At 41.0% G+C, this 23,419-nt stretch overlaps 1 protein-coding gene across 8 annotated transcripts in view; it reads left to right on the plus strand.

The window, feature by feature from the left end:
- Window positions 1-23,419, plus strand: part of PIKFYVE (phosphoinositide kinase, FYVE-type zinc finger containing) — a 71,494-nt gene that overhangs the window by 32,879 nt on the left and 15,196 nt on the right. For all 8 annotated transcript variants that reach the window (XR_011337732.1, XM_069860988.1, XM_069860987.1 and 5 more), the window contains 19 exons: window positions 1,712-1,774; window positions 3,771-3,900; window positions 4,228-4,408; window positions 5,646-5,720; window positions 6,358-6,465; window positions 8,292-8,432; window positions 9,083-9,209; window positions 10,303-11,462; window positions 13,725-13,825; window positions 14,993-15,064; window positions 16,820-16,991; window positions 18,271-18,449; window positions 18,933-19,046; window positions 20,327-20,435; window positions 20,544-20,698; window positions 21,241-21,331; window positions 22,235-22,295; window positions 22,888-23,031; window positions 23,201-23,321. Coding sequence is in view for 7 of the 8 variants with exons in the window: in XM_069860988.1 (XP_069717089.1) it covers window positions 1,712-1,774; window positions 3,771-3,900; window positions 4,228-4,408; window positions 5,646-5,720; window positions 6,358-6,465; window positions 8,292-8,432; window positions 9,083-9,209; window positions 10,303-11,462; window positions 13,725-13,825; window positions 14,993-15,064; window positions 16,820-16,991; window positions 18,271-18,449; window positions 18,933-19,046; window positions 20,327-20,435; window positions 20,544-20,698; window positions 21,241-21,331; window positions 22,235-22,295; window positions 22,888-23,031; window positions 23,201-23,321 (3,304 nt within the window). In the remaining variant the exon portion in view is untranslated. The remainder of the gene's footprint in view (window positions 1-1,711; window positions 1,775-3,770; window positions 3,901-4,227; window positions 4,409-5,645; window positions 5,721-6,357; window positions 6,466-8,291; window positions 8,433-9,082; window positions 9,210-10,302; window positions 11,463-13,724; window positions 13,826-14,992; window positions 15,065-16,819; window positions 16,992-18,270; window positions 18,450-18,932; window positions 19,047-20,326; window positions 20,436-20,543; window positions 20,699-21,240; window positions 21,332-22,234; window positions 22,296-22,887; window positions 23,032-23,200; window positions 23,322-23,419) is intronic.

Below are 23,419 nucleotides of genomic sequence, written 5' to 3' on the forward strand. Positions count from 1 at the left end.
CTCCCTGGCCTCCAACATCCGGGGAGCATGATGCATGTAGGGATGATATGAGGCAAGAAATGTTTGTGTTAGCCACTCTCATGGTCTCAAACTCACACCTGTGAGTGTGTTGTACCATACCTCTTCCTAGACTGGACAGAAATTATCTTGTCAGGAACTTCCCCTGGGGCATAATTGGAAGCAAGGTTGTAGGAGGTGAAGCTGTATTGAACAGAAGTGTTCCTGGCTTGGGAGGTGCCATCTGTGTCTTTGTTCAGAATGTAACTAAGGTTAGTTTTCAGCTGGGATTAACTCCTGCCTTGGCCATACCAGTCAGGGGTATGTCAGACCTACCTTGAGGTGTTGCAAGGTGGAGAAGGATGGAGGTGCTAGTATATGTGCTCACATATATTAATGGTTGGACTCGATGATCCTGGGGGTCTTTTCCAACCTAGTGATTCTGTGATTCTGTGATACAGGTACAGCATGACATGACTTTCTGTAGGTGGTCTGTGAGTGAATGAATGCTGAGCCTGAGCCAGCTTTTATTAAGCACTAGGTTGCCTGTAATGCTAAACTCTTCATCTCAGCAAGAGATGAAAGGAACCTGAACATAACCCTCAAGCTGCAAGGGAGGCTTGGAACTACTCTTTGGTACATTGATCTATTTGTGAACTGGGGGAACTGCAAACAAGCTCAGATTTTTAAAATGGTGGCATGTAAGGGGTCTCTTGAGTGCTGCTGTTCAGAGACTTGCGATTGCTTGTGTCCTGTCAGCTTTCTGTTGCTTTCTGTTGGTGTCTGAAAGCTGCCTGGCTTTGCATTGTGTTTGTGGTAGTAGTTCTGGACTGTTCTCAGGAAAGGTGATGCAGGGTTAGCTTCAGACTTCAGATCATTATGCTGTATAAGCATTTGTGCTATTGCTCTTGTTTTCCCACTATACAGTTCATTTTTGTAGAAGCAAGGAACCAACTGAAGGCACAATAAGCTAATGGCCTCTGGAGAAAACAAGTTTTTTGTAGGCAGCCATCCTGAAAGATTAAGATCTAGCAAGCTGAACAATAGCAGTAGATGGAGCTTCATCCTATTCCGTATACGTAAAGTGATATGTAAGGCTTGCTTTCCTTTGTTGCTGGGAGTCCACCTCTGTTGTCATGGATTCCTTAAAGCACTTTAAATTATTTTAGACTTTAGACTTCTAGCTCTTGAAAGGCAGGCTGTCTCTTCTTTTCTTCTTTGTGTAAAATAAATTTTATGGCTGGTGTCTCCCTCGGTCTGAGGTACTTCTTTGGATTATGAGAGCAAGATGGCTTCTGAAGATGCATTTTTAGACCAGAGTGAGGAGACTTTTCCCTGCTTGGATGTTTCCATGGTGTCTGTGTGCAGCTTAAAACATTTATATTCAGCTCTAGAAAAGCGTGGCGTGGGTCAATTGAAAAAGCAAACTCTTAAATACTAGTCTGGTCTTTGCTTTTGTCTACTTTGTTTGTTTTGTTTCTTCACAGTAATAAGTACTGTTTTCTTGTCATCTTAAAACTTTTTGATAGAACAAGAATGAGAGGATATTCTTGTCTTGACAACTCATCAAGCTGTTGCTAAACTGATGACTAAACACTTAGATGAGTAATGCTGCTTCTTCTGGTGTGGGCGTGTACATTGTAATTATATGGGCACACCAGTGTAACCTGTCATTTTTTGTCTCCGCCTATCTCCCTCTTCTCTCTTCTTTCAGAGTACTTGAATCCAGAAAACGGAGGGCAGCAGATGTTCTCTATAAGCGATGCCTTTATTAAAGGTAAGGGGAAACTGCAAATGTTACTGCTGTGTAGTTTTAATATAATGATGAAAACTCCTCAATGCTTTGTTAATAGGGCATTGTCCCTTTGGAAATATTTACTTGACAGTAAATCGGAACTTAATTGTGGCAAAACTGATATGTAAACTATACTCTTAACTTTTTTGAATAAATGTTTAAGCTTAAATTTCTTTCATTTCTTGGATGTCTTCATTCAAAATCACTCGAAGAAAAGCTATGTAAGCTAATGAAGATGTGATATAAATAATTGCACTGCTTCTGCAGAGTAGCTTACAGCTTCAACCCTTAAATCTTTCTGCATTTCCTGTAATCACCACTACCACCGCTACTACTTTTGAAAAGAAAGGCCATTAGATGCAGTTGTGAATTTTAAAACTTACCCGCGTTCCAGTATCACAGCCAGGTGCATTTATGGACTTCTTTCCTCCCAGTTAATCTGTGTGGTTTTTTGGGGTTTTTTTTTTTTTTTTAGTGAGCTCATAAGGGGAAGAAATAAGGAGGAAACTCTAGTGTTTATGCAGACATAAAAATAAAGTCTTTGATTAAAGTGATAATTTGTTTTAAACTGAGCTCTTGCAGGAGAAAGTAAAGGGTGGTGGAACATGTAACTTATGTTAATCTTCTACATAGCTAATTTTGGGTATGGAGCATCTGGAGGAAGTTAATTGTAGTTTTTAAAGAGTATCTTTTTTTCAGTAGTTCTGCTCAGATTTCTCTTGCATAAGGTTTTTGTTGTGTATCATGTGCTCTGAGGAGTTTAAATCTTGAATTCTGAAGGTTTACGTACTTGCCAATGAAAATTTACACACTGCTAGCATAAATGACTTATTATTAGTCAACCATCATGAGAATGGGGAAGTTAATAACTTCCCTCTATAATATCATAATACCTGTGTTGGAAATAACCTAGTAACTCTTTCAAAGCACAGAAAATTATGCTGAAATAACCTCTAATCTTGCTACTGCTAAACAGATAACAGTTTTAAGGAGTTACTACACAATATAGTGATTATAAGCAGGAGACCCCATCCAAGTGGGGCTGTCTTATACTGTTGAAACATACTTTCTGTTTCCAAACCCAGAAATTACTATAGTTTGCACTGATGTTTAGGATTTAAAAGATTGTATTCAGTGGATACAGCCTTCTTCAGCATCCTGTTGAGTGTAGCTTAGACATAACTGTTTATGATGGTTGGGTGGATGGAGGTGAAATATGCTGAGATCTTTTGAAAAGCTTGTGCTGCTTTGTTGACAGAAGATCCTTGAGAATTCTGCGGTGTTAAATACTGTGACATAGGCTGGATGAACCAGGCTGCTGGCAGCATCCTCTGCATCTGAGCAGCAAAGAGATGGTGTGTGGGATCAGGGCTGAGGTTCAGAAGTCTGACAAATGAATTGGTAGCATAGCATTTTTTTAAGAATACATTTGAGAGATTCACTAAACATAGCTCATACAGAGATATTTTTGATACTTGCGCTGCAACCTGAATGTAATAGCTAGGTCTTTTAATGCCACTTATATGTAGATGTCTTCAAAGAAGCAGCTTTTTGTGGATCAAATTAGTGCTTTAAACCACTATTCTAAGTCTAAAAGGCATTATGATTATATATTACGAATATACACAATATTTTGAATTTGCTGCTTATTTATAGGCAAAATTGATCTATTAGTTTGTTTGTATTTTTTTTTCGCTTGTCTTAAACTTGGTAACAATTCCATTCCAAAAGAGAGAAATGTCTGTTCTGTACAGGTAGTACAAGAATTTTAGCAGCTCACTTCCTTTGGACAGTTACTGCTGATATGCTTAATACTGTTTGCTGCCTTGTATTATCATGACGTTTAGCTCAAACGCAGTATTTCAAGAGGCTTAGACTTATGTCTTAGTAAATTCTTTCCTTTTCTAAGCAGCTTTTCACACAGACACAGGTGTTCAACTGCGACCTTTTACTAACAAGGTTTGTTTGTCTTTTACAGAGTCATTATTCAACAGGAGGGTGGAGGAGAAGTCCAAAGAACTCTTTTTCACACCCCTAGGCTGGCACCACAGCAATCTGGATCTGCTGAGAGAAGAGAATGGGGAGAAACAAGCCATGGAAAGGCTGCTGTAAGAAACGTAGCAAAAAGAAAATTGCATATCTTGAGTAACAATTCCTGAAGCCCCTCTATCCTACCAGTTCTCAGTGGTACTTGATCTATAGTGAACAGTACAAGGAACTAATTTGCATTAAGAAAACTTTTTACATTTTTTTCCCCTATGATCTCTATATATTGAAGTGCAGGGCCAGAGCTGACTGTAGAATGTTCTAGGCAGCTGTTCCTTCAGAGAACTTCCTACACTGTAAATGTTAAGAAATATATTTCTGAAATATGACTTCAGATAATCACTACTCTTTTTTTCAAGAGATATCTGTTGGGTTTGCCTTTTTTACAGATCTGCTAATCACAACCACATGATGGCACTGCTTCAGCAGCTCCTGTACAATGAGTCCCTGTCACTGTCCTGGAGGGATATCATTGTACCTGTGGTTTGCCAGGTAGTTCAAACTGTGCGGCCTGATGTCAAGAACAGAGATGATGACATGGATATCCGCCAGTTTGTCCACATCAAAAAAGTAAGTTTGAAACAGTGGATTTAAGGAAACAAAAGGATGCAGCTGCTGTCAGCAGCCCCCTTTGAAGAGATAAGTCCCTTTACCACTGCCTCCAGTGTGTTCAGTAGTGTAATTGGCCAACACGGCCTGTGGATAAGGCGGGGTTCTAGAAGAAGTTACACAGAATAAACTTTGCATCCTGTGAAAGGTACTGTAATGCCCTGGAGCTGACCTCTTCCTTCAGGCTGTAGGCTGCGGAAGGTAGCAAAGAGCAACACCTCTGTAATGACTTGCTTCCTTTTTTTTAGTTTCTGCTTGTTTTGTGCTTGGATTGGAACTGTACTGAATGCTGGATAAGTAGCTTCCAGGACTGTATGTAGCGATCTGTTGCCCTGTACCTATGCATTATGGAGGGCTGAACTCCCATGCCAAGTACAACGACTTTCTTCAAGAGGAAAACTTAATTGTTGTGGGACAGTGCATCCAGTTCTGCCAGAAGGACCGGTGTTGATGTTGTTGAAATTTAGGACTGGAGTTCCACTGGAATTGTGGCAGGCAGAGTTTCTTCAGGGAGGCTGATATGAAACTAGTGTCCAAGGAGCTAGAGTGACCAAGGGTGAAAAGCTCGGGCGTATTTTTCTTTGGCAAAATTTATCTTGAGAGGCCTCTCTTATTTGGAAGCCATGTAGGATATGAGGAGAGCATCAATTGTTTCTGCCTCTCCTGAAACTCCAGTCCAAAGAGGAGATATTCAGAAGTGAAAGCTCTTTGTAGCTGTCTGCTATTTTCACAAGCTTTTCACAGAACTTTCCTCTGAAACGTGTTATTCAGAAACCTTTTTCATGTTGTTTGTTGCTCCTGTGTTGTGTCATTAGTTGTGACTGTAGGTACAACAGCCATGTGTTTGATGTGTTCAAGTAACTTGTTTGTGATTAGTGGAAGTGGCATGTGCAAAGGTATGTGCTCCTCATGGCTTATAAAGTTAGATTCCCTTCTTATCTTCCAGAGTGTATCCAGTTTAACAAATATACATGGCTTGGGAGTGGTGTAGAGATCCTGAAGCTTGGTACTTGTTTTCATATTGTCTATCGTTTGCCATACTTTAAAGGATTAGATTGTATCTGATCTTTCAGCTGATGATTGAGAGTGTAGCTGAAGCTTGCATATCAGCTACAACAGATATTCTATGTATTAAGTTTATTGTGTTAGAAGTTATGAGAGTGTATGACAATTCTAAAAATGTTCTTTGCTTTATTAGATCCCTGGTGGAAAGAAATTTGACTCCATGGTGGTGAATGGTTTTGTTTGCACTAAGAATGTTGCACACAAAAAGGTAATGTGGGCTTTAGTAATGAAGTGCTGGCTGTGGTGTATGCTGAGGGAGCAAGTATGCTGTGACTTCCTCTTTGTCATGAATCTTCTCTTGCCACTAAGGAGGCTTGCAAGCTTTCTTTAGTTTGAGAGTCTAAAAGCTGTTTGTTTTTTTTTTAACCCAGAGATTCTAGAGGGTGAAGCTTTCCTCATGTGTGTATAGAAAAAACCTTTTTCCACTCCTGCCATCTCAGAAGGCACCTAATAATTACCCCAAGTTTTGGCCAGAAAAAAGCATTTGTGGTTCTAACTTATGACAATATAGTAAAGTAATCCTTCAAGTAAGGCAGAAAGTCACGGTAGAAGTGATCTCGATGGAGTCTCCCAAGTGTATCAAGACTTTGGAGTCCTGAGGCAGTTGACTTTAGAAACCTCTAGTGTTGCACTCATACTGGATGATAGCTGTGAAATTCCGACAACTGAGTGTAACACGTTCATGAAAAGGAAGAATGTGTAGTTGACTCTGCAGCGGGGTGTAGCTAAGAAACTTTTTTGAGGGATGAAAAAAACCAATAATGAGAAGTCTGTCTTTTTTTTGTGCATTTTTTCCCTTCCAGGTGTTTGTATTTTTGTTTTAACTATTTTTGTGTCTTTCTTAGATGAACTCATGCTTAAAAAATCCCAAAATTCTTCTGCTGAAGTGCTCAATTGAGTACCTCTATCGAGAAGAAACAAAATTTACTTGCATAGACCCTATAGTACTTCAGGTGAGAGCATGCTTTTGTTTCTGGTTAATGATGCCCGAGGTCTAGTGATTCAAACAAAACAATGATCAGCATGCATTTGATTTTTGTTTTCAGTATAAAAGGTGAAGTTGAGTGAGTGGAATTGCATAGGTAAGAGAACTAAGAGAAGCTAAGAAAACTGCTGTAGTAAATACAGTTCGAGCTTGTAGTCTTGGGCTGACAGTTTTTGTCATTAGGTTACACGTACCGAGAGTGGTCTTCTGATCCTCACAATTAAATGCGGCGTTTTAGAAAACACATTTTGTGTTTAATGATAAAGTGTATTTGAAGGAACATACTGTTCAGAAGGTCAGAGCTAGATGTGGTTTAGATGTGTGAAGACATATTAGAAAAGTTAGTGTGGGTGAGGGTTAGGCTGCACCCATGTTATTTCTTGTCAGGCATGAAATGATGGAACCATAACCAAGCTAATGAAGTGACTAACTGCAAAATGTCCCTTTTGAACAGGTGCCCTGCCCCTGTGAGCAGGGAGGTGCCTTAAGTATGAAAACACTGAAATGAATGGACCTTTTCTTCAACATACTGGCAGTCCTGTCTAAGAATCAATCTTCAGGTGTTTGCCAGGATGCTTGTAACAAGAATATTTGGTGCCCTGCTGAGCTTGGGCCATAATACTTGTCTCTGTATTTGTCGGTTTCCTTAGTGTGCATTTAAGACTACTTCTGTTTGGTTAGGACAGGATTACAGGTATGAAGGCCTTAGCAATAAAATTTCTGTGCTACTGAGTTTGTTTTCTAGCAAAAGCTTAAATTGAGGCCTGTCCGTTATATGAATGAGGTAGAAGACACTTTCTGAATATTGGTGTCAACATTGATGCGGCTTCAGAATAAAATCATAACTATTTGCATATCTATGTTAAAGTCCTGTAGGATAAAAAATACTACAGAAATACTAGTTCAGTTGAGAAGGTTAGCTTCCAGCAAAAGCTTTATCTTTGCCACACTAATGTGAACGTTCATATTCTGAGGAGCTGGCAAACTGCTTTTGTGGTGTCTTTCTCTTGCACGGTAGTTTTAAACCCTGACTGATGAGAGCTACAATACTACAATAGAGAATATCTGGCTTGGGAAACTGTATCTTCCCTTTAGCAATGTAGGTGTTCAGTTCTGATAGAGTTGCAGCCCTGCTTTCTCTTTCAGTGCATGGTAATAAAACTGTGGGGGAGGTAGCAAGATATAGCCAGGAGGTGGGTGTGGTTACAAGAGCAGTTTTGCAGTGTACGATGTTTGGAATCCCACTCCATAAGCACCGTCCCCAAGTACAGATTTAGGGACTGGGGCTCTGTGTACAGACTTCGAGAGGCATAGAGCCCTGGCATACTCTTTGTGAATGGAAGTGTCTCTGAGTGCCAGCACTCAACGTTAGCCTGTAACTGAAGGTGAAAAACATAATATTGCAAACAGCTTTGGTTTAGGATGCTCTAGTTCTAGCAGCTTTTGAACATAAAGCCTTTTCCATGTAAGGATGTAAGGTGAATATATATATTATATACACACACACATATATATATATGATTGGATTGGGGAAGTTACTTGCTTCAGACTGTCATCGAACCATATCCTCATGTCCCATTAGTGCGTATAACAAATGACTGATAAACCGCGTATTGTGCTCTAGGGTTGGAGAAATGTGCACAGTGGGAACTAATGGTGCTTTATGGGTAGCTGTTTTCCCTGTCCTATAGGAAAGGCCAGTATATAAATGAGAGGGTAATATTAAGTATTTAAGTGTGTTTTTTTCAGATGAGTTTGCAGTAGTTAACTTCCATATTTTGTCCCTGTCTGCAGGAAAGGGAGTTCTTGAAGAACTATGTACAGCGGATAGTTGATGTCAGGCCTAATTTGGTCCTTGTTGAGAAAACTGTGTCCCGTATTGCTCAGGACATGCTCTTAGAGCATGGTATCACTCTGGTCATCAATGTCAAGCCGGTGAGTATTTCCTGTTAGAGCCAAACAGGCCTAACTTTTTGTAGCAAGCTCCCTGGAGAAAGTAAATTGTTGTCTTATTTTCTCCTCCAAGCAAAACTGGGTTCACTTTTAATGTCACTTCCAAAAAGGCAAAACAGACAAACCTAGAGAGTAATGTTTCCTGAGCTCTTTGCAGCTGCTCTGCAGTGTCTGTGCTTGTTGGGTCCTTGTATCCTGGTTTGGTTCTAGTTAACTCTGACTCATACTTGTAGCAAATCGTGCATGGGTCCTCAGTGATCCCTTGAGAGCCTTTCTGTCTCTGTGGGGCAGGTTACAGACAGCCAGACAGAGAGTGTCTGTGGGAATTGGCTGAGCTCCAGGTAGCCAGTGCTATGCTGACTGCTCTGTACCTCCTGGAAGTTTTTTCTCTTGAATGGATCCAGATATCTCCAAGGAAGGACATAATCCTACCTCTCACCAGAAATCTTTACCCAACTTAGATTGTTTTATATCATGGATGTGTGCTTGTGTGACTGGGTTTAACCCGGAGTTTGTGTCCCAGTTAGAGGTTTCCTGGATCACACTGGCACACATTTTTTTTTTTTAAAGCAAGTTAAGGATATTAGTGTCCACTGTGCTGTAGATTCTTACTGTTCTTCCCATCTTTACAGCAAGTGTTAGACCGAGTAAGTCGAATGACCCAGGGAGACTTAGTGATGTCAATGGATCAACTGCTGACCAAACCACGTTTGGGAACCTGTCATAAATTTTATATGCAAGTTTTTCAGTTGCCCAGTGGTGAGTAAAGCTTGATGTGTTTTAGCTTGTGTGTGTGAAAGGGTAAATGCTTTTTGCGTCTTTACTAGATCTGATCTGTAGGTGCCTTGTGTGACATGTATTGTCCTTCCTGCTCATTTTACAGTGAACTGAAAGTGGATGCAAAAAGCATGACCTTACTAAGATGAGACACACTAGATTTTAATTAGGCTGTCTTATTCCTTCCAAACTATTTTTCTTTCCACAACTATGGAGTTTATCTAGTCCAGCTTCCTGTTCAAAACAGGAAGGTTTAATTTCAATACAGAATCAGATTTCTTAGGGCTTTGTCAGCCAGCTGTTGAAAATATTGCAGAACAGAGATTTCGTATCTTCTCTGGGCAACCTGTTCAGTTGCTTAACCATCCTCAGAATAAAGAATTTTTCTACGTAAAAATAAAGAATCATAGAACAGCCTGGATTGGGAGGGACCTCGAAAGGTCAACTGGTCCAACCTTAACGCATCCAATCAAAATTTGCCTTGTTGCAATTTGTGCACACTGCCCCTTGTCCAGTCATTGTGCACCTTTGAGAAGTCGGGTTCCTTTCTCTCTATAACCCCCTTTAGGCACTGAAGTCTGCAAAGGAAGGAGTGGTGCTGCTTCACCGGTTATCAGTGGTGCTGGCACACATAAATACTGTTGATGCAAATCTTTGTGGAGGTGAAGTCTTTGCATCTCTTACCTTTCCACATCCTCGTGCCCTCTTCTAGCCTTTAAATTGCACTCAAGATCATATAGGCTTTTGACTTGTGAGGATGAACAAATGTGCCTGGGAGGGTAATGGTTCTTTTGTGTCACACTTACAGAGTCTACAGTAATCTTAGGAGACATCGTTAAGACCTGTGTGTTTTGTGTCACCATCACCTGGACTTCATGATGACTTGTGCTGGTTTTATTTGCAAAAATAAGTTAATGCCTGTACAGCGACGTGAATTTCTGCAGCTTGATTGTGCTGCCAAAGTTGTTGCTAGTCACTTGTCAGTCTCTTGGGTGCATGAGATATCTAAGAGCAGGTTAACTGTAGTTGTTATCCTAACTCCTATGTGTTTGGGTTTTTTCTTTTTTTCTTCTAGATCAGACAAAAACTCTGATGTTCTTTGAAGGGTGTCCCCAGCACCTGGGTTGCACTATTAAGTTATGTGGAGCTGCAGAGTACGAGCTGGCCCGTGTGAAGGAGATCCTGATCTTCATGGTCTGTGTGGCTTATCATTCCCAGCTGGAAATCTCTTTCCTTATGGATGAGTTTGCCATGCCCCCTACTCTGACCAAAAATACCTCCTTTCATTCTCTTATTGAGGAGCCAGGAGATGAAAACGAACAACAGAGCCTTTTCAATGGTGAGGATTTCAGCACAGTAGTCAGAGACATTGAATTATCCTCTGAGAAGTTGCCTGTAATCTCTGAGTCAGTGTCCTCTGGTGAGGTTGGCTTACTTGACCAAGAGAATAGCCACCTGGACGTGGCATCCTCAAAACAGCATGAGCACCACCGAGTGGAGTCACCATTTCCAGTGTTCAACTCTGTACCTCCTGCGATACCTGAAACGTCCCTGCTGCCCCTCCATGGCATGGACCAGCACTTGGTCACTCTGGATAGCCAGACACTAGAGCCTCTTCAACAGGCAGATGATCTGCAGGAGTCCAAGAGTCAGATGAAGGTTTTCAGAGACCCTCTTCAGGATGATACTGGTTTATATGTCACAGAAGAAGTAACGTCTTCTGAGGATCGTCTCAAAACTTACTCTGCAGCATTTAAGCAGGAGTTGAAAGATGTAATTCTCTGTATTTCTCCTGTGATGGTGTTCCGTGAGCCATTTCTTTTGACTGAAAGAGGCATGAGATGCCCTGCCCGGGAATACTTCCCTGAGCAAGTTTATTGGTCTCCACTCCTCAATAAGGAATACAGGGAGTTGGAGAGCAGAAGAAAGAGACAATTGTTGCGGGATCTCTCTGGACTACAGGGGATGAATGGGAGTATCCAAGCCAAGGCTATCCAAATCTTGCCTTCTCATGAGTTGGTTAATACTAGAATTGCAGAACATGTTGGTGATAGCCAGAGCTTAGCCAGAATGCTGGCTGACTATCGGGCCAGAGGAGGGAGGATACTACAGAAAAGCACAGATCCCTTTGCCCAAAGTAAGGATGTGTCTAGTGTTCCTGCTGGAAAAACTGGATGCAGAGTTGAAGAGGATGAGAAGGGACTGGCTCAGAGTCAATCTTCATGGTCTCATAAGGTAAGATTCAAAGCTATGTTACTGAAAACCCAGGTTATATCAGCCTCTTCTGATAATACGGAAGGTGTAGTGTCTCATTAGATGTTAAACGAGAGCTGTGGCTGTTTTGGTGTTTTTAATTTTATTTTAATCTGACTGAGTCAGAACTGCAATTTAGATGGCAGTGGTCTGGACACTTAAAAAAAGTCAGTGTCACTGGGAACTATGTGGATATAAGAAAGCAGAAGAGACTGACCGCAATGTTTCCTGAGAAGGGAAGAGGTTGTGAGACTACTTTCTGAGAAATGCCTAAGTCAGCTCAGCTGTATGGGACTCATTTCTGAAAATGAGTATGTGAAAAGGGAGCAAACTTAAAGAGATTGTTTCTGAAACTGATCTTTCTTGCTGCTTGTATTGATGAATTCTGAAAGTGTAATGTTTTCACCTCCAGATGGCTAAACATCATGAAAACAGCGGTAGCTGTAATTACATAAAAGTATTCTTATAAGTCTTGGTGATTTGAAGAAATGCAAGACTCTTATAATGGGAGTGGGGCACATCTCTGAAATTTCAAAGCAAAGCAGTATGTGCTTGTAATGTTTAAAGTTTTGGGAAACTGCTATGAAAGCAACTAACTTAACGTCTGAGGACTGATGTTAAACATCTTTGTTGGAGACATGGGCAGTGGGATTGAGTGCACCCTCAGCACTTTTGCTGAAGGGAAGGGATGCCATCCAGAGGGACCTGGCTTGAAGGTCAGGGCAATTCCAAGCACAAATACAGTCTGAGTGGAGAATGGATTGAGAGTAGCCCTGCTATGAAGGATGTGGGGATGCTGGGTGCTGGCGGATGAGAAGCTCAGCAGGAGCTGGCAGTGTGCACTTGCAGCCTAGGAAGGAACCATATCCTGAGCTGCATCAAAAGAAGTGTGACCAGCGGTTTGAGGGAGGTGGTTCTCACACTCCACTGTACTCTGTTGAGACGTCACCAGGAGTACTGTCTTCAGTTCTGGAGTCCTCAGCACAGGAAGGACATGGATCTGTTTGAGCAAGTCCAGAGGAGGCCACGAAGATGATCAGAGGGCAGGAGCACCTCCTATGTGAGGACAGGCTGAGAGAGTTGGGCTTCTTTACTCTAGAGAAGAAAGGGCTGTGGAGAAGACCTTATAGCAGCCTTCCAGTACTTAAAGGAGGTCTACAGGAAAGATGGGGTGGGACTTTTATCAGGGAGTATAGTGAAAGTACAAGTAACAGTTTTAAACTGAAAGAGGATAGATTTGTATTAGGTATTAGGAAGAAATTCTTCACGATGAGGATGATGAGGCACTGTAACAGGTTGCCCAGAGAAGTCATGGTTGCCCCGTCCCTGGAAGTGTTTGAGGCCAAGTTGGATGAGGCTTTGAGCAACCTGATCCAGTGGAAGGTGTCCGCCTATGACAGGGGGGGCTGGAGTGAGATAATCTTTAAGATCTCTTTCACCCAGTCCGTTCTATGGTTCTCTGAGAAGGTTCTTGGGACTTCCTTGGACTGGAAGCTGTTCATGAAAAAGGCTATGAACAAGAATCGTAGAAACATTTTGGTTCCTGAGACAGTCAGCCCTCAAGTTCATGAGAAGTCACTTCTTAATTGGTGCTTAAATGTAAATCTGTGTAGCCTCACAGGCCATAATCTTGCAGATGTAAGACTAGCCCCTGCTCTGAATCAGACTGGTTGATGCTGTTTTAAATTTATGCAGTGATCAAAGGAAAGTATTTAGTAACTTCATAGTTCTATAGGGCGCGAAAGGGGAAACGGCTCCATTCCAGTAGCAGCATGGTAAATCTATTGGAAAAGGACAGAATGTTGAAGTCTTTCTGTAGCCTGAATGAGTAATTGAAGTATAATATATTGAAAGAATTTTAACTGCGAAGTGTCCTGAACTGTACGTTGCTTGGGAGATTCTGGATGTTTGTCTCATGGCTTTGGGGTTTTTTTTGTTTCTCTTAGCTTACTTTCCACAAACACACGTGCTTGCATTTGTTTCATTGTACACGTTAGTTATGATATTCTAAAAGTGGCAGTTAGTAATTATACATGGGACAAGTCTACCTGAAGGTCAGAGATAATGCAAAATTAACGTGTACAAAAGGAGCAAGCAGAGATTAGTCTGCTTGCTATAAATTAAACAGCAAATTAAACGACTAGAATAGTAAAATTAAACTACTAGAATAGAATTTTGTCATCAGGAGTTTTGTGTGGATGGAGGTGTCTGTAACCAGTAAATGAGTTGTTTCCTTTCTACTAGGTGGATTGCCTGAGTCCAGTAAACCACCAGAGACTTTGTGTTCTCTTCAGTAGCTCTTCTGCTCAGTCCAGCAACGCTCCAAGTGCCTGTGTTAGTCCCTGGTATGAAAACTACTCACATAGAACTTCTATAAGTTGCTATCTTTTTTCCTAAGTCAAGGTCAGGGGTTGCTAGTGGTATTTGTTTCGAGCGCTCCTTGGTAGGTTGTACCCATCCTGTAACAGGAACTGTTTCCAAAAGAGTTTGAGTTTTATCTTGCCTGGTCAGGTGGTTCCAGAGCAGTATCCCATAGGCTTCGTAATCTCTGAGGCATGAATGAGATAACTGAATGCTCTAGTAAGTACTTTCATTGCAGAGTAATGTATGTGTGGAGAGGGCATTGCATGCAGTCTTCTCAGGAAGAGTTAGTGTATATAAGCACAGAAGAATGTCCAAGTCCAAAAATAAACCTTGACAGAATCTCAGAATACTGCTAGATTGTATTATCTGAGACTGGCATTTGAATATATTGCTATCTTTCCCATATTACAGTCAGTGGTGTTTAGAGTTTTCACTGAATTTCCTGCTGACTAGGCTGTAATTCTTTAACTGTGTGCAACTTATGATGTGCTTCTAGATTTTTTTAACAGGACAGGTCTTGATGCTTCATTATTTAGCTCAGTTGAAAACATAGAGATGGCTTTCCTACAGGGAAAGGTCTAGGGTTCCTGTAAAAGCTTAGAAATGAACCAAAGAAGCTGGTAATAAACTCACTAAACAGTAAAAATAGAAGATGTAAATTACTGGTATTAGAGATGCCTGAATTGTGAAATTTAAACTGATACTTATACATTTTAAGTGGCTTGGTCACCTCAGATTCTAAGCAAACAGAAGTTGCCACTAAATCTTCCAGACAAATAAGGTGTTCTTAAGGCTTTTTTCATCTTCTGGATCCACCCTCTTTGTAACTGTGTAAATGTTAGCGTTTGAGGTGTCAACCTGTCATGCCTAGACTTCTGTGCCTATGTATTCTTGAACGTGATCTTCAAAAGTGCAGCTGAATTGTGTTTGACTTTGAAATGTCAAGTTTAAAGTTCTAATAGGACTCTGATCTCATTGTTGGCAAACTTGACAGCAGGGATCTAGGAAGAGTAGTTGAAAAAAAGCCTTTGAAGGTATACAGGGCTGGAAACAAGCTAACAGTGGATGCACTTCTGTGCACCTAAAAGCCATTGTTCAGCTAACAGTGGCAGCATCCACCCTCTAAAGCTTTTCTTTTTCTGCTTTAGGATTGTGACCATGGAGTTCTATGGGAAAAATGACTTGACTCTAGGGATTTTTCTGGAGCGCTACTGTTTCAGGTGAGGTGAAACTTACTCTAAATCTCATTCTAAAGTAAACAAAAGCTTTTGATATCTCTGTCAAGTTGACCTGCTGCCCTTTTCATAGACTCTACTTTCTGTGCACTTAGGGAGAATAACATGCAAGTCTGCAGAGCCAGTTGTGTTCTAGTAAAGCTTACCATTAAATCTCTTGATCGCTTTGCTTTGTTATCTTGCTGTAACAAAACAGGAACCAAATTTAAGAATTCACTTACTCATTCTCAAGTCTTAGAAGCAAATGCATCTACTACTCTGCTGCTTCTTTCTTGTCCCTCTGATTTCCTTTACTGAAGTGAAAAAGATTATGAAACAGGACTTACAAGTTCATAAAGACAAATGTGTTCACTTTAGCACTTTCTTGTAGCAATTAGGGCTCTAAGGGCCTAGTTAAAGAATCTGAATATGTGTTTCAAATGGCTGTTTTTCGAGACAAGTGACTGTACCAATCACAATTTTCTGAGGGTCCTGTTTGAACTTTCATATAAGTTCTGGAAAAAACCTACTCCTTTAGTGTTACCTGAATGTCTAAGAGTAAGGCTTTGTCATATCTGCAGGTGGCTAATGTAAAAGGTCCAGAACACTTTTAGGCCCGACAAAGTACTGTGTAATTTATTTCATCTGACAGATGTGCAAGTTGTTATGTTTCAGTAATAACCAATACTGCCAGAACTCCGTCCAGAGTCTCAGCAGGCTGTGAAGCTGGATAGGTAGCCTGTGGCTCCTCAAAAGATATAATTACTCTGTTCTCTCCGTTGGCCACTTGCAAAATGCTCTTAATGTTGAACCTTCTCTGGAGGAACAAGTATTTCTCCTTGTGTGATCAATGAGGAGGAGGAGCTTAGTTGCCCAATTTTAAGTTCTTTTTTTTCCTCTCTGCTGACTATCTAGTGTGTGCTTAAGTCTCTAATCTCCATAGTTTCAGTATTATTTTTTTCATATAAGCAGGGAGGATCTGGGCTTTTTTTAGGCTCTTCTTATTTTTGAAGAATTCCTTATTTCACTTTGGTACCTAAACAATTCAGCTTTTATTTTTCTGACGGCAATCTCTCTTCCCTGACTTAAACCCATCCAAAGAAAGGTCATAGGTTTCTCTGATCAAAAATTTTATATGGCACAATTTTCTCACCTCTTCACGAGCTGAGACGTTACCATTTTGAAGGCTCTTTGGCAGATCTTTGCCCTCAGCCGCCTTTATTCTGGTACACTGCCAAAGTGGCTTCTAATTTGGTGCCAAGCACTGCCAGATGCTTGATCCATGTTTGGTGGACTACATGGAATATGTTCATAGAATCATAGAATAACCAGGTTGGAAGAGACCCACTGGATCGTGGAGTCCAACCATTCCTATCAAACACTAAACCATGCCCCTCAGCACCTTGTCCACCCTTGCCTTAAACACCTCCAGGGAAGGTGACTCAACCACCTCCCTGGGCAGCCTGTTCCAGTGCCCAATGACCCTTTCTGTGAAAAATTTGTTGACAGAATGTGATTCATTGTAAAAGGCTGTGATAGCAACTGGTATTCAGTCACTGCTTTTAGGACCTTTACAGCCATTCCTGGCAGGGGAGCTTCTCTGTGTTGCTTCTAAATAAGTACAATTCACTCTGCAGAAACAGACTTTGCTAAAGGCTTAGGAAACTTTTACCATAAATAGCATATTAGATATGTTGAATTAGTTCTTCAGCGGTGCCTACCATAAGATCATCCATCAGTGTTTCCATTTCTCTCTATAAGGCCTTCCTACCAATGTCCCAGCATGTTCTGTGAAACACCAATGGTGCACCACATTCGTCGCTTTGTTCACGGGCAAGGCTGTGTGCAAATTGTGTTAAAAGAGCTGGACTCCCCGGTCCCTGGGTACCAGCACACCATTCTCACTTACTCCTGGTGTAGACTGTGCAAACAGGTAAGGATGTGGACTTAGTCATTGCTATTCCAATTCAATATTGCTGTTATGACTGAGCTTGTACAGAAAGGCAGCATTTCTGAGAAAGTGCTCATCCTCAGAGCTATGGCTAAACTAGCACAAAACCTATTGCTGATACAGATGTTCTTGCGTGGCTACAAATTCCTCCATTGGCAAGCGTCAAACCTGGCTCTGAGAGGGTAGGTTTAAGTGGAGTTGATGCATTGTTGGAAAGTAATTTCTGACACATTAAAAATGAGGTTGCCCGCTTAAGGGTGAAGGCCCTTTCCCTGCAGTGAATCAGTACGAGCATCAAAAGGGTGTATGTATGGAGAAGGGCAGACGCTAAGGCCTACTGGCTTAGTAATTTGCTGAAACCACTTGGTGTTCTTTGATCTGCTGTGGACTGGACAGGTGTTGCGTCAATGTGATGTCTAGACTTCCTTCAGTAGTCATTAGGAAGTAATTAATATCTTCATTTAAGAAATGATAAATTGCTTTAAAAAACACAAGATAGAATGTGTATTATCTGAAACTAGTTCTGTAATTTAGCTAAGAAAACATTACCAATTGGATGCTCATCTCTAGCTAAACATTGTAATATGCAAGAGCCTTCAAAGAGATGAGAATAAAACTTAATTAAAAAAAAGGTTCATGCAGTGCCTGAAATGCAAAACACCTCAATTACCCATGTGGATGACTCAGTTCATCTACTTATGCTGGCTTGAACATGGGTATTGGATTTCAAGATACGTGGAGGAAATTAATGTAATTGCTGAAGGCAAGCCCTATGCTGCTGTGAATACACTTGTTCTGTAACCTTTTATTTCTGTTTGCGTGTGTAAACACTAATACGTTTGTGGCTATTAAGTATATATAAAGCAGTGACTACTCTAAGCTTGTAAGCACTGCAGAAGTTTAAATACACTGCAGAACAGGACCAATGTGGTTGTAGCTGAAGAATCACCAGGGAAAAAGCATGTGATGAAACCACTGCTGCTGAGTAGGTTGCTGGGAGTTGTCTCTATGCAGAGAAATAGCGTCCTGGATATAAGCTCCTGTAACTTAACACCTGTCATCATAACTAGCAGTTGTTGTTTATCCCGTTTATTATAACTATGTGTTTGCCTTAGCTTTGCATGAATACTGTCTTTGTTTAGTGTGTTCCAAGGTCATGGGTGCTTCTGGTACTAGAAATACTAGGTTGCTGTCTAGGTTAGCCTGTCCTTTATCTTGGTTGAAGGATAAAATTAAGACATTTTGGCTTTCAATTTTTCAGGTGACACCAGTTGTTCCCCTTTCCAATGATTCTTGGTCTATGTCTTTCGCAAAATACCTTGAGCTGAGATTCTATGGGCACCAGTACACTCGAAGGGCCAATGCAGAGCCTTGTGGTCATTCCATTCACCATGACTATCACCAGTATTTTTCCTATAATCAGATGGTGGCATCTTTCAGGTGAGATCGACTGCTAAAAATGTCCTCCTTTCTCTGTAATACTATGTGAAGCATGTAGCTCCTGTAAAGGTTCATCAGGTCAATCCTTCCCTTTGAGTACAGCAGGGGACAGCTTAACTGCACTATAATCACAAGTGCAGGATTGTGTGCTGGCTTGCAGAGGGCATTGTGGGTGCCATTGCTGTCCTGGAAGGGGTGGACGGTGTTCCTAAGAATGGATGGTTCCTGTTCATGATACAGAAGGGAAACACTTTTCTCTGTCTGATCTCAAACTTTCAGAATTTTGTTTTTGCAACATGATCTGTGGTTTTACTTTTTGCCTAGGAGATAAATGGACAGGGTGTTGTTACTACAAAAAGAAACTAAAGCCCTGAACGTGTTGGCAGTGCCCCTTCTCATATAAGGGCTACAAACCACAAAATTGTATAGAATTTGTACTGTATGGGGAGAGTCTTGTTCATGGCTATCATATTGCCTTCTCAGCTACTCTCCAATCCGCCTGCTTGAAGTGTGTGTACCACTCCCCAAGATCTATATCAAACGGCAGGCTCCATCCAAAGTTAATATTCTGCAGGATCTTAAGGATTTCTCTCAAAAGTAAGTTTGCTTTTAATGCCTTTCTCAGCTCATTTGTATTTTTGGCTTTTATTAGCAGAACACAAAACCATTTTTGCTTACTTGCTACGTATTCATTATTTAATTGAAAAGTGATGGTTTTAAGCACATTCATATGTGTGTTTACTTCTGAGGGAGAGTGGTACTGAAACCTGCTCTGTCTGTACTAATCTCTCACCTTTTAATCTGGTGGCAATACAGCTTAAATGTAGCCCATAGAAACCAGGATTCTTCTCTTCTGCATCCCTGAAGGTTGCAATGTTTGAGTGATATAGCATGTTTTTGAATGACGTTGTCAAGTAGCCACTGAAAAGTTGACTATCAACTGGTGTCTGAAATGTCACCTTTTCTTACAGAATGCCTTCTCAAGCACAGCTGAAGTATTTCTAGTTCCTCCCTCTAATACAAAAAAAACGAACAGAGGTGGTCCTAGAAGGCTTGATCTGAAAATTGCAGGAAACACTTTGTACCCTTACTCTAACATTCCCTTTTGGAAGATCTGACCATGTTTAAATTCTGACTTCAGCCTAGAAAACCTGGAAAGGCATTGCTCAAATCCATTGTCCAAACAGAACTGTTGATTATATCAGTCATAAGGCAACTAAGTTCTGATGTGTAAAAAAATATTGCCTTTGTTAGCTACTCAATGTGATAACAGCAGACAGTCTGGTACCTTCTTGTAGTCTAAAGTAAACTGCCATAAACACAGACCCTTTCTAAATGTAGGAGCAAAAAAGTGGGAGAGAGACATGGTGAAAACTGTGTATTAAATGCAGCCTGCCTGGTGTTCTGCCTGGTGGCAGCATTCCTGTGTGGCTGATGTCTCAGTGATCACCTCACTTCAAAACCTGCGGAGCTTTGTTTAAAGCTGAAATAGTTACTCAATCTGTCTGTCTCTGAGCCCTTCTGCTGGAGGTGTAGCTCGCAGTCCCAGATTCTTCGTATACACGGATAACACAATAGTTCCCTTCTGCTGGTAATGTGCTTGTGACCTTTGTACTGCTCTCTGACCACTTCCACAACTAAGACTAAGTTGTGAAGAGTAATGTCAGTGTGTGTAACTTCTAGGTTTCTGCTCTGCTAATGATTTTTTTTCCAGCTTTCCCTGTAAATTCAGTTGGACAGCCTATTGTGCAGAAAACTTTCATATGTGCCTTGCTGTATTCATAAACGCTAGCTTTAAATGCATTCAGACTTCTCTTAAGGAATGTTGAAGGTGTTCCAACTAGTCACAGCTCAATTCTTTGCATCACTGTTGACAGGGTGTCACAAATGTATCTTGCTGTTGATGATCGTCTTGCTTCTCTGAAAACGGATACTTTCAGCAAAACAAGAGAAGAGAAGATGGAAGACCTCTTTGCCCAAAAGGAGGTAATGGCCTATTTCTGCATTGGCCATAGGCTGCAAAGTGTGTGGAGAATCCGCTTGGATCTAATGTCATCTCTGGTCACAGAACACTGATGGTTTTTCTTTTGGCAGATGGAAGAGGGTGAGTTTCGAAACTGGACTGATAAAATCCAAGCAAGGCTGCTTTCATCATCATTGGACACACCTCAACAACTGCAATCTGTTTTTGAGTCTCTGATAGCTAAAAAACAAGGACTTTGTGAGATGCTACAAGCCTGGAATAATCGGTAAGAGGACACACATTGGAATCCTAAGCAACGCTGATATTGTGTTGGTTATAGAAGGGAAGTGGTTCTTTTGCCCTTTCTCTCCCTGTTGTGCGATAGCTCTATAGAGTGTGTTTTGGCAGCTTGTACACAATGTCCTCTGCTGGTTAAGATCACAGAGCTGGTTGATAGGAACAGAAAATCATTTCAGGACAGATAATAATTTTATTATGTTTTAGAGTACAACTTGCATTTGAGAACAGAAAGTGTCATTTGACTGGAATTGGAAGAGAGGGGAAGAGAGGAGGATGGGAAAGCAATTAATTGGGTGAAAATATTTCAGAGGTGAAGAAAATATTCTGGTTTTGGCCGTTTGAAATGTAGCTTTGGCACATGTTAGCAACCACGTGAATTTACAGTAAAGACTTGTGAAGGCATGCTTGATTGTGTTCTAGTACAGAGAAACAAACTTCATAACTTGTGCCTTTCACAGCTATTATCTGTAACTTATATTTTTATTAATTTTTCTTTGGGTTCTTTGTGTTTTTGGCTTTTTTTCCAAGATTGCAGGATCTCTTCCAACAAGAGAAAGGGAGAAAACGTCCATCAGTACCACCCAGCCCTGGGAGACTGAGGCAAGGTGAAGAAAGCAAGGTATGAGTAGCAGGCTAGACTTAAAATTTCTTTCCTGGAGCAACACAACAGTCTTAAGACTGCCCTCAGTTCCCTCAGTAAACTTGTTTTACTACATCATGTAGTTGTCAGATATAAAAGCTTGAATTGCCTATTACTATATGTATCTGTTTCCAAAGACTTAAACCAAGAGCCATGTTACGAAGATAACAAAGTATGAATAGGATTTAGTGATTTTCTGTGGTGTAGTGTAAATCTGAATACTGATAGTGGAAAGCTGAACTTGTTAGACATATGCCTAATAGGAAGGAGGTCACCTTGTTAGACCCTACCTTGTTGCCCATCAGGCTTATCCCTTGTGAAAAAGAAGAGGCAAAAATCATTAGGAGATGCAGAGTGAAGAACATGGGAAGGACTGATAATGAATCTGCCAGTTCCTCTCTGTTCTGTGATGTGTCCAGTGGGATCTGGCTGAGGAGTTATAGAAGTTATTTTGGACTGCTCCCTCAAGACTGTCTAAGGGTACAGTTGCCAGCGTGCTGAACAACCACCCTTTGGGGAACTGGCACTCTGGGAAAATGTACAGATTGCAAGTGCAATACAGGGAGGCTGACCCTGGATTTGCTTTGCTCCAGGCATACGTGTCTTTTCTACTTAACACATTTTCTAGACTCTAAAATACACTTTATCTATCAGCAAGTAAGTTTATGTAGAGGAAGAGTGTGCTTTTTAAAGCAGCTTACAGAGATGGTAGCAGCCATAAGCATCTTGTGAAGCTGGGTTGCTGTCGACTTGTCTTTTTCATGTGGTGGCAGATAGTGACAGTGCAATGGGTGGGAGTGCTCCGCTTTTACAAGTGTTCTATGGAGGAATGGATACAGCTGTGAAGAGCTTGACATCAACACTGGTGTTTTGTCTGCCTAGATCAGTAACATGGATGCTTCCCCACGCAATGCTTCTCCGGCACTGCAGAATGGAGAGAAAGGTCTGTTGTTTGTTTGTTTCTTTCTCTTAAGCTACCAGAAGCAGCTTACTGTGTAACCCTCTCCTGACATAACATGGAAACCTTTGTCAAATGTGATAATTTGGAGAAACAGTGTATCTCTGTTGTGTCAGATGGGAATAAGCCAATTTCTAGCTTACTATGATAAAAAACAAAGTCTGCTGCTAATATGAAGCTGAGTTTGTTAATGATACTAAATTGACCTGAAAGAGTTTTCCTTTGAACTTGAGTTTAAAAACTTTCAGAAGCTTTTTAAATAACTGAATAACTACATGGAATTTGGGAAATGCCTCCTGCCTATTCTTTGAAGTAGTTATGAGTGCAGAGACCTCTTACCTGTGAGGCCTACTGAAGAGTCTGTGAGAACTGAAGGTGGTAGACATGAATGTCAGCATCTTCTGGAAGTTATCTGCTACATTGATCTTGTCCATTTCTTTACTCTGGGTGGCCTTACCTGCTTTCTAACTAAGAATTTCTTGAAAGTAGACACTGGTGATAACCTGGCCTGGGAGCTAGCAATATCACTTCTGACAGCCGTGTTTTCTTCTTTCCTTAACTGTCCTTATACTCTCAGAGGATCGTTTCCTGACTACTTTATCAAGTCAGAGTTCCATGGGCTCCGCTCATCTTCAGCTGCCCACCCCTCCAGAGGCTCTATCAGAGCATGTGACTGGTGCCAACACGCTGTCTGAACAGGATACAACAAGCAGCTCAGAAGGTATAGTTCAGTTCTGGTCTTGCATACTTTCTCTTGCTTCTCTGTGGTAAGTTCATGAGATCTGTTTAGAAACAGCAAATTTGGTAACTTTGTGGTCTGCAACCTTCCTTCTGAATTTACAATTAGAAGTTTGATATTGTGATACAGGTTTAACTTCTCTCTGTTCCAGATGTGTTTGATGGGCACTCACTGGGATCTACAGACAGCCAAGTGAAGGAGAAGTCTACTATGAAAGCTATTTTGGCGAACTTTTTGCCTGGAAACAACTATAACCCCATTCCATTTCCCTTGTAAGTACTGCATAATATATATGAAATATAAAATTAGCGGCCTGGTCAAATTTCAGACAGGCTGTGCATGCTTCCTTTGCTCAGTATATAATTTAAGT

The sequence above is a fragment of the Phaenicophaeus curvirostris genome, chromosome 7 (assembly GCF_032191515.1).
Source record: "Phaenicophaeus curvirostris isolate KB17595 chromosome 7, BPBGC_Pcur_1.0, whole genome shotgun sequence".
In the NCBI taxonomy this organism is placed as follows: Eukaryota; Metazoa; Chordata; class Aves; order Cuculiformes; family Cuculidae; genus Phaenicophaeus; species Phaenicophaeus curvirostris.